The sequence below is a fragment of the Gymnoscopelus braueri genome (genome assembly GCF_963280865.1).
Source record: "Gymnoscopelus braueri genome assembly, chromosome: 19".
Taxonomy (NCBI): domain Eukaryota; kingdom Metazoa; phylum Chordata; class Actinopteri; order Myctophiformes; family Myctophidae; genus Gymnoscopelus; species Gymnoscopelus braueri.
In genome coordinates this window covers 44018161-44027323 of record NC_137621.1, presented here as the reverse complement: position 1 = coordinate 44027323, position 9163 = coordinate 44018161, and the positions used below count along the sequence as shown (strand labels likewise).

General features: G+C 42.5%; 1 protein-coding gene across 2 annotated transcripts; it reads right to left on the bottom strand.

The window, feature by feature from the left end:
- Positions 1–1248: 1248 nt before the first annotated feature.
- bend3 (BEN domain containing 3) lies at positions 1249–8095 on the bottom strand. 2 transcript variants are annotated; one of them, XM_080414922.1, is made up of 4 exons: positions 7934–8095; positions 5956–6010; positions 5388–5569; positions 1249–4091 (listed from the first exon to the last, which is right to left on the bottom strand). In XM_080414922.1, the coding sequence occupies exons 2-4, from the start codon at positions 6005–6007 to the stop codon at positions 1890–1892; spliced, it is 2436 nt and encodes an 811-aa protein (XP_080271048.1). In that variant the 5' UTR covers positions 6008–6010; positions 7934–8095; the 3' UTR covers positions 1249–1889. The 2 variants fall into 2 exon arrangements, with proteins under 2 accessions (XP_080271048.1, XP_080271049.1); XM_080414923.1 differs by lacking the exon at positions 5956–6010.
- Positions 8096–9163: the final 1068 nt, after the last annotated feature.

Here is a 9163-nt window from a genome sequence, read left to right as displayed (position 1 = left end):
ACAAAAAAGAACCCAGCACTTAAAAAAAAACGCTATAGAAATACTCACTATAATGTCAGGTAACACGAAAGCTGGATAATGTTTTTTAGAAAGGTTGACCCACCCTAGAATGTCACCCCCGCGTGATAATTGTACACACTGATGGGTCTTTTAAGACAGTCATTTTCATGTGAAGGACCCCCAAATGTATATGTATTTGGCCGTGGGCCCCCATCTCAGAATGTTTTGCCAGGGACCCCCAGAAGAGAATTTCTGTGTGCAAACATTCTTAATACTTTCTAGATTAAAAAAATAGCAGATGTTCAAGCTCACAGCGCGTCACTTTGTGCTGCACTGTGGGCTTGTGACTTTGTTTTTGAATAGCCAACATATAAAATATGGATAAAGTGGTAAACAAATTTTGCTAGGGATACCCTGGACCCCCCCCCCCCCCCCAAGGACCCCTGGGGGGGGGAACCTCTGCTTTAAGACACTGTATTATAAAAGCTTCCACCATATGTTGCATTTATAAATGTGATTTTATTAGAAATAGGTTAACATGATCCATTGTCATGGTTAAATTGTTTTTCATATAATATAAACTTCTATAAGAAGGTATAACATAAGACATTGTTATTGAAACAGTGGTGGCACAATGCTACGTCAGTTAATGCGATGGAAAGATCAGTTTTCGTTCTATCCATATATGTTCGCTGTGTGATCTATGTTATTAGCTAACATTGTTATTGTCTTTAAGGCTACAACAGTTAACACGGTATGTTAGATAAGCTAAACGTGATGGTTTTGGCATATAAATAAAAGCTTTTTTATTAACTCTTTCCAACAATAATAAGACTAAACTACAACATCTACTGCTGTAGTCATAGTGTAAAGTATGACCAAAAAAATAGTACTTGATGAAAACCCATAACTGCTTGGCTTCACCCTACATAGGACAAGTTTGTAAAAGTCTAACTTTTAACTTCAGCTTATATGTACTGTGCAATTTATTTTCATGAAAACAAAAAAAAAGTGTTGATTAACCCATTAAGACCGGGAACGCATCTGTGTGTCATTTTTAGATTTCTTTGGCTATTAAAAATAGCAGATCTACAAGCTCATAGCGCGGCACCGAGTGCCGCGCTATGACCTTGTAGATCTGCTATTTTTTTTAAATCTTGGATTATATATTTTCTAAAGCGAACATTTGTAAAATATTTAGTTCCAGGAACCCCCAGAACCAAAGATTTGAGTTATAAATGTCAGCTGAAAAAAAACTCAAATATTTGCACAACTTTTCATGATTTAAAGAAAATAGCAGATCTACAAGCTCATAGCGCGGCACTCGGTCCAGCCCAACGAAATCAAAAAATGACACACAGATGCGTTCTCGGTCTTAAAGAGTTAACAGCAAAAATAGTTTCACCAGGACAGGGGTCTTCAACGTTTTTCAGGCCAAGGACCCCTTAGCTGAGAGAGAGATGAAGCATGGACCCCCGCTAGATAGTGTATAAAATTGTGTTGTAGATTACACATTTTCATAGATTTCATAGATAGCTTCATAGACTTGTTTGACAGCACTGTCATCAGTGTTGTGTAAATTAAAGTTTTTTGTTTATTTCAGACATTTAACCACATAAACCCTCAATACTTAGTAAACTTGACCTTTGGCTCTGTACTTGGTCTGCTCTTTTTCCCTCTACACCAAACCACTTTGCCAAAAATAGCAGATCTACAAGCTCACAGAGCTTGTTGATCTGCTATTTTTGGCTAAAGTTCTCCTCAGAATAGGGATGCGAGGGTTGAAGTGGATAATGTAAAAAAAACATAAAGATTTAGCGACCCCCCCTGTAGTAACTCTGAGGACCCGCCTAGGGGTCCCGGACCCCCTGTTGTTGAAGACCCCTGCACTAGGACACAGTGCTTGATCTCTTGGCTTTCTTCAGTATGTCGCATTTCTTGCGATTGGGGCGCCGGCAGCGCTCGTCGATACTCGGCACACATTCGTAGTGCCACACCTCCTCCATCTTATCCACGGGATACACCGCCTCCACGTAGTGGCGGATCAGCCTGAGACGCACGGGGTCGAGCTGCTTCTTGTTGCAGGCCCCCGAGTGGTTGTACTGAAGCCGCAGGTTCTCCTGGGTGAAGAGCTCGGGGAACAGCCGCACCAACAAGCGGGCCGCGAAATTCCCAACGGAGAGGCTCTGCTGGACTATCTCCCGCACCTCAGCGTCTGAGAGCATGTAGACGGACGGGACGGGGAAATCCGGCACGGTCACCTTAAGTTCCTCGAGAGGGATTTTGCAAAAGTCTTTGCTGCTTTTCTCGGGGGGCAGAGAGGGGATATCCGGGTCCTCTCGCAGGCTAGTGTCCGGATTGAGGTGGCTCACCTGGCAGACAAAGTCCCCGGCGTCTGGCTCCGACTCTTGACCATAGACTTTGCGTTGCTGCTGATACGACCGCCTCTGTTCCGTGTCGCGTCTTCTGCAACGCTCGTCGAGTTTGCCCACAAATTCCAACATCCACACTCTGTCGTTCTTGGCCCGTGCGTACAGTAACTGCACGTAGTGACGGATCAGGTTCACGCGAACCGGATCGAGCTGCTTCTTCCCCAGGGAACCGCTACAGTTGTAGTGCTTCCGTGTGTTCTCTTGGGTAAAGAGCTCGGGGAACATCAGCACCAACAGGCGAGAGGCAAAGTTCCCGATGGACAAGCTACAGTCATAGTTGCTCTTCAGCTGTTCCCTGGACAGGAGATATTCCTGAGGAACACTGAAGTCTGGTGGAGGGATCTCCAGATTGTCAAAATCCACTGGCGCAAGCAGAGACTTTTTGGCCCTCCGACCGGGCCTGTCATAGTCACACAGGTCAGTAACCTTGATAATAGAAACGTCTTCAGGGTGGCTGGCCGGGTCATAGCCCTCATCGTTGATATTGTCAGGTTCACTCCCATTGCCGTTACTATGAGGTCCCTCGAGTGCATCTTCCATACGCTGAATGCAGACCTGGAGCCAGCTATCCTCTGGCACGTCGGGAAAATTTGCTTCCATATACTTCTTTATTATTTCCATCCTGTCCGAGTCCAAAATCAGCTGCCCTACACTACTAAAACCGCCTTCTGGCATTTTCCCCTCTTCAAAAACCTCGGGGAAAAGACGGTGCAGGAGGAAAATCACAAAGTCCTCCGGGGAAGAGAACTCGTCCAGGTCCTCCGTGACCTGTGCGTCGAAGGTAAGGTCAGGCACAGCCAGGCTGTTCTGCTGTCCGTCCACGGAGAGCTGGTCCTCTTGCTCGGGCTTTATCGCAACACAAGGGGTCGCCTGTTTCCTGCAGAGCCGTGCGCCCTCCATGTCCCTCTGGGCCCAAAAGCGATTAAAGAAGTCATTTATCTGCATGAGGCATTCCTCCTGCCAGACGCTGTGGTTCCTAACTAAGGGGAAGCACACTTCCACGTAGTTACGGATCAGCTGTAGATGCAGAGAGTCCAGCGTTCTCTTGCTGGCCACGCAGCCGTGAGTGCAGTCCTTGGCTTTGAACAGCTCCGGGAACAGGTGCACCAGCAAGCGACAGCCCAGCTCCCCGGCGTTGGAGGTCTGCTCCATCAGCTGGCCGAGCTCGTCGCTCGTCAACAGGTACTCCGGGGGAGGCTGGAACTCCGTCGCCATCTCCGTCGGCTTGATCTGCTTCTTTATCCGCAGGACTTCGAGCGACAGCAGGTCCACCTTGCTGTGCAGCTGCGTCATGCTGGAGTTTAGAGTGTTGAGGATGAAGAACATCTTCTCGATCAGCGGATAAAGGCCGGAGGAGTCTGTCGGTGAATCTTGGCCCGGCGTCCCCATGGTGGGAAACGCCTCCAATAGGCCATTTTCCCCGGTGTTGAGGAGCTTGGGCGAGAGGATGCCGCTGGAGGTGAGTCGCTGCCCTGTCCCCAGACCGGCGTGCTGCTCCATGCTGGGCGTGACCTTCTTCTCTGTGATCCTGTGCGAGATGCTGAACAGAGGCTTTCGGTAGGACGCTCTGGATCTCTCTGGGCCGTCTGTCACGTCTCCGCTCGTGGTCAGGCATAAAGGCTCATGTCGGCTGCTCTCCTCCACCAACTGCTGGAAGGTCTAGAAGGGGGCAATGACATATGCATTGTGGTTGATCAAAGAAGGGTCATACATTTAACACCATTAAGACCTGAGGCCGATTCTACAAATGCCTTCTAAATCAGTAGTTCTCAAACTTTCAACATTTTTCTAAAAAGATTTTAAAAAATAGCATATGTACAAGCTCGCAGAGCTGCATAAAGCTTGTAGATCTGCTATTTTTGAATAGCTAACGCAAAAACCTAAAAGGACACAGATGCTTCCTAAAATGACACGGATGCTTTCCTGGTTTTAATCGGAAATATATGTAATCATAAACTAAACTGTTATCAAGAAAATAATAGTGGAAGTACAAGTGGTCAGAGTAATACTTTGTATTTTTGTATACATCTACTTGGATAGTTAAGACCAGATTTCAACTGTCATGTATTTTGTTAACATTAAAGAAAGAAGAGTTTTGCACTCAGAGCAACAATATCAGTTTACTTGTCTTTAAACTCCCATTGTACAGTATGCCTTTACACATCACAACAAAATGTTTGGATGGCCAAAATAAAAAACGTTTTGTTGTGATCTGTAAACCCATAAAACAGAAGATTAAAGACAAGTAACCCGATCGTTTTCTGAGTGCGACCTCTTCTCTCTTTAATGTTAAAGGTTTACTAGGACACGCACCAGATTGTCAGAGCACAGTGGAAAGAATACAAGAACGCTCGCCCCAAAACACGCTCACCCCGCGCCAAATCCGGCGACCTCGAAACGGTCGCCACCAGGTAATCCTAAACGTAACCTCAGTAAAACTATGCCTAAACCTAATCTTATTCCTAAACATAGCCTCAGTAAAACTATACCTAAACCTAACCTTATTCCTAAACTTAACCTCAGTAAAACTATGCCTAAACCTAACCTTATTCCTAAACATAACCTCAGCAAAACTATGCCTAAACTTAACCTTATTCCTAAACTTAACCTCAGTAAAACTATGCCTAAACCTAACCTTATTCCTAAACTTAACCTCAGTAAAACTATGCCTAAACCTATCCTTATTCCTAAACGTAACCTCAGTAAAACTATGCCTAAACTTAACCTTATTCCTAAACTTAACCTCAGTAAAACTATGCCTAAACCTAACCTTATTCCTAAACTTAACCTCAGTAAAACTATGCCTAAACCTAACCTTATTCCTAACCTTAACCTCAGTAAAACGAATACAAGAATACAAGAACCGCTGGGGCCAAACAGTCCAAGGAAAAATTGGGGGAGTGTGTGTTTTGGGGCAAGCGTTCCGGTTACCGGTGGAAACAGAGATGTGTTTACCTGGTCTGAGACTTTGACTCTCTTGGTGCTGGTGGACTGGTTAGTGTCGGAGCCCATCTCTGCAGATGTCCGTTTACCAGCCTCTGTGACACATGGAGATCCTCCATCGATTTCCACGACTGGCTCACCGACGGCAAGGTCCGTCTTCTCCTCCTTGATGTCTGGGATGATGAGTATATCCTCTGTAAATAGCAAAGCACGAGTTATCAGTGTGTTACTTTTGATTATGTTAATAACAAAGATACTAAACAGTATACTTAGTTTGACAGTACGGAATGTGTTGATGACACTTTTTGGTCTTATTCTCATCCTCCTCAGTGTCTGTTTATGCAGTGAATCAATCCTCACATAAAGATACATGGCAAGAAAGGTGATAAATGTAGTATTGCAATTAAATTACAGTATATATCTTTTTATAACCAGTCAGTGGTTGTATTTCCTATTACAGTATACTTGTAGGCTTCAACAAACACAGTCCTCTTACATTCTGTATTAATATCGTCATTATTCCATATATCATTATTAAAAATTCTAATCCAGGTGATAAATACTAATTTGAAAGGCTTGCCTTTTTCGAGCATCGCTCCGTCTCGATTTGCCCCATACTCACAGGAATTCATATCCTACAATTAGAAACAAGTCATTATAATTAATTCATATTTGTGTGTCACTAATGTAAGAAGTATGTCTGCGTAGCAATTAGCAAAGACACACAACTTCCAACTTGATCTCACATACAAGAATTAAGTGCTAAGTTTCAGGACATCCGTTAAGGTCAACATGTCACCCATATAAATGCAACATAGGTATGTAAATTAATTGTAAACTAAACAAAATTGACAGTTTGTCAAGGTCGGCAGCTAGTTAATTTCTTATACATCCACAAATGTTGTACCAAAAGGGGACATAACATGCTATATTGGGACAAGATACAATTAATGCCATATCCTATTGTTTTATTAACAATGTCTTCTAGACCAATGGCTCTCCGGGGACCCCCAGGGGTCCTTGAGGGGGTTCCAAGGGGTACACAACAGCTAAGTATTTTGATCAGAGTTTCACTGTTTACATAAAGGAATTCTGGATCAATGACAAACCATATCACCCCGACTGTGGAATGCTCTCCCTGACCACCTGAGAGCACCACAGTCTGTTGATTCTTTAAAAGAAACATTTCTTTACCTACACTGGTTTTACCTATATAGGCTTTATTTATGCCCTCATGTTTTTAATGTATTGTTTCTGTTTCTTAGATATTTTATAGTGGTGTGATGGTTTTTATGCAAATGCTTATTATAGAACTTTGAGATTTTCCCAAATGTAAAGTGCATTAAATGAAATCCATTATTAATATTTATTATTATTATCAGACCAAATCATGTCAGTAATAATGTTGAGGTCGTCCCAGAGATAACAAAAAAAAACTAAAAATCAGGTGGTCCGTGGGCTAATGCTTATCAAATTGGGGGTGACAGGGTCCCTTAACATTGAAAAGGATGATAATAATCACTAATCTAAAAGCTAGACATGGGCTACCACAAACAAGCTAAATAAGATATGCCTGTAAATGAATGGCATCTCTTGTGTTGGCATTATTTCTCTTAAAAACAATAGTTGTGATTGATCCAAATAGATGTCACGTCTCTCCTGAAGAAGACTTGTTTTGAGGATGTTATGCAGAGAGAGTTGTGTGGCTCTCTTCTTGTGCTGTTCTCTCCCTCAGGTCACAGAGAGAGAGAGAGAGCGAGAGAGAGAGAGGGGGGGGGTGAGGGAGGAGAGAGAGAGGAGAGGGGTGAGAGAGAGCGAGAGAGAGAGGAGGGGGTGAGGGAAGAGAGAGAGAGAGAGAGAGAGAGAGAGAGAGAGAGAGAGAGAGAGAGAGAGAGAGAGAGAGAGAGAGAGAGAGAGAGAGAGAGAGAGAGAGAGAGAGAGAGACAAAGTCACTAACTGCTGCATATCACTGTTATCAGCCTGTTATTCACTTTCATTTACTGTATTGCTTGTTATTCATTATTGTTAAGATGTATGTTATTAACCTGTTGTATCTGTATTATGTCATGTTATGACATGTTATATGTTATGCTTTGGCAATGCAATACATAATTATCATGCCAATAGAGCATTTTGAAATTGAAATTGAGAGAGAGGAAAAAAAGAACAGATCTGCAAGCTTACAACGCGTCGCCAAGCGACGCGTTGTTAGCTTGTAGATCTGTTCTTTTTTTACTTCCTCATTCTTGAGCGTAGAGAGAGAGAGAGAGCGCGAGAGGGAGAGAGAGAGCCCCACGAACCAAAACACAACGAGGAGAAGAAAAAAATAAACAAACAAACAAACAGCTGTGCGAATAGCGATGATACTTTCATAAAACACGCGTTGGAAAGTCTCACAAAACAGCCAACGGCCCCCTAATAACGTTTAGATACAACAAAAAAAGAATAGAATAACAAACACATTTTTAGTGCGTGTTCATGACGCGGTAGGTTTGCGTGGACGGGAGGGCTTTTTTTTTAAATGTGTTTTTATTTGCGTTTTGCGGTTCGAGCCTCACCTTCTCACGACTCCGTCCGAGCCCTGCGCGTCAGTCTGGTGACGGGGGAGGCGGTAGACATGTTGTCTGCAGGTAGAATAATGTCCTGGAGGGGCTTTATTTATTATTACACAGATATAACAGTTTGTTGTTGCTGTCTCTCTCTCTCTGACTGTGTGTGTGTGTGTGGTGTGTGTTTTTTTTTTCCTCGGCTTGCCTTCTCGCGTGACGTGACGGTGCTGCGCGCGCCTGCTGTGTCACTTCCTTCCTCGCCTTCCTTCCTTCCGCACAGCTGTGTGCGTGGAGTGGAGCCGTGGACTGGACTACTGGACAGTTACACTGTACTCACTCCTGTGAGAGTGTATGGAGAGACAGGGACTGACTTAGTGGTGGAAAAAGTACTCAAATGTTTTAAGTAAAAGTATCAATACTGCAATGTAGAAATGGGCTACTTTCATTTTACATGAGTAAAAGTACAAAAGTATTGGCATAAAAATATACTTTAAAGTGGCAAAAGTTAAAGTATTCATTATGCATAATGTCCCATTTCACAAGTTTTCAAATGTATAAAAATAATTTCAGCTCACAATGCAACGCATTGTGAGCTTGTAGATCGGCTATTTTCAAATGGCTGAAATGTATAGGCTGAAGTGGTTAATGTATGTTTTGTAATAATCTAAATCTACTAAGTAACTAGTAGTAACTACATTTTTTGTGGCGTAAAAGTACAATATTTTCCTCTGAGATGTAGTAGAGTAGAAGTAAAAGTACTGCAAATTGGAAATACTCCAGTAAAGTTAAAAATACCTCAAACTTGTACTTAAGTACAGTAGGCCTACTTGAGTAAATGTACTTAGTTACTTTACACCACTGTGTGGGACAACAAATCAAAGTATTAAAGTTGTGTGATTTAGCCTACATACAGGGTGTAATCAACAAATAATCATGGTTACATTCATGGATTAAAACAAATAGATTCAATGGACTCAATGGACCTTGAGTATTTTTTATTTTATTTTATTATTTTAAATGTAATGGACAATAAAGTTGTCTTTATCTTTAATTAGACAAAGAAATTAGATGTTTCTAGTCATTTATTTTTTTATTTTAGCTTAAAAAACGATAAAGTTACAAATGTTTTTATTTATTTTCTATATCACATTCTTTCACTGAAATCCCATTGATAACTATATGGATCAACCCTGGTTGTATGGATACAGGATAGGTGGGCACTAGGGACATCTGGCACCT

What these genes read in the sequence shown, in the direction of transcription:
- bend3 (XM_080414922.1), bottom strand. Translation starts at nt 6,007, where the DNA reads ATGAATTCCTGTGAGTATGGGGCAAATCGAGACGGAGCGATGCTCGAA. An exon ending in CGGAGCGATGCTCGAAAAAG is followed by an intron (nt 5,570 to 5,955) that starts GCAAGCCTTTCA and finishes TGCTATTTACAG; the next exon opens with AGGATATACTCATCATCCCA. An exon ending in GAGTCAAAGTCTCAGACCAG is followed by an intron (nt 4,092 to 5,387) that starts GTAAACACATCT and finishes GCCCCCTTCTAG; the next exon opens with ACCTTCCAGCAGTTGGTGGA.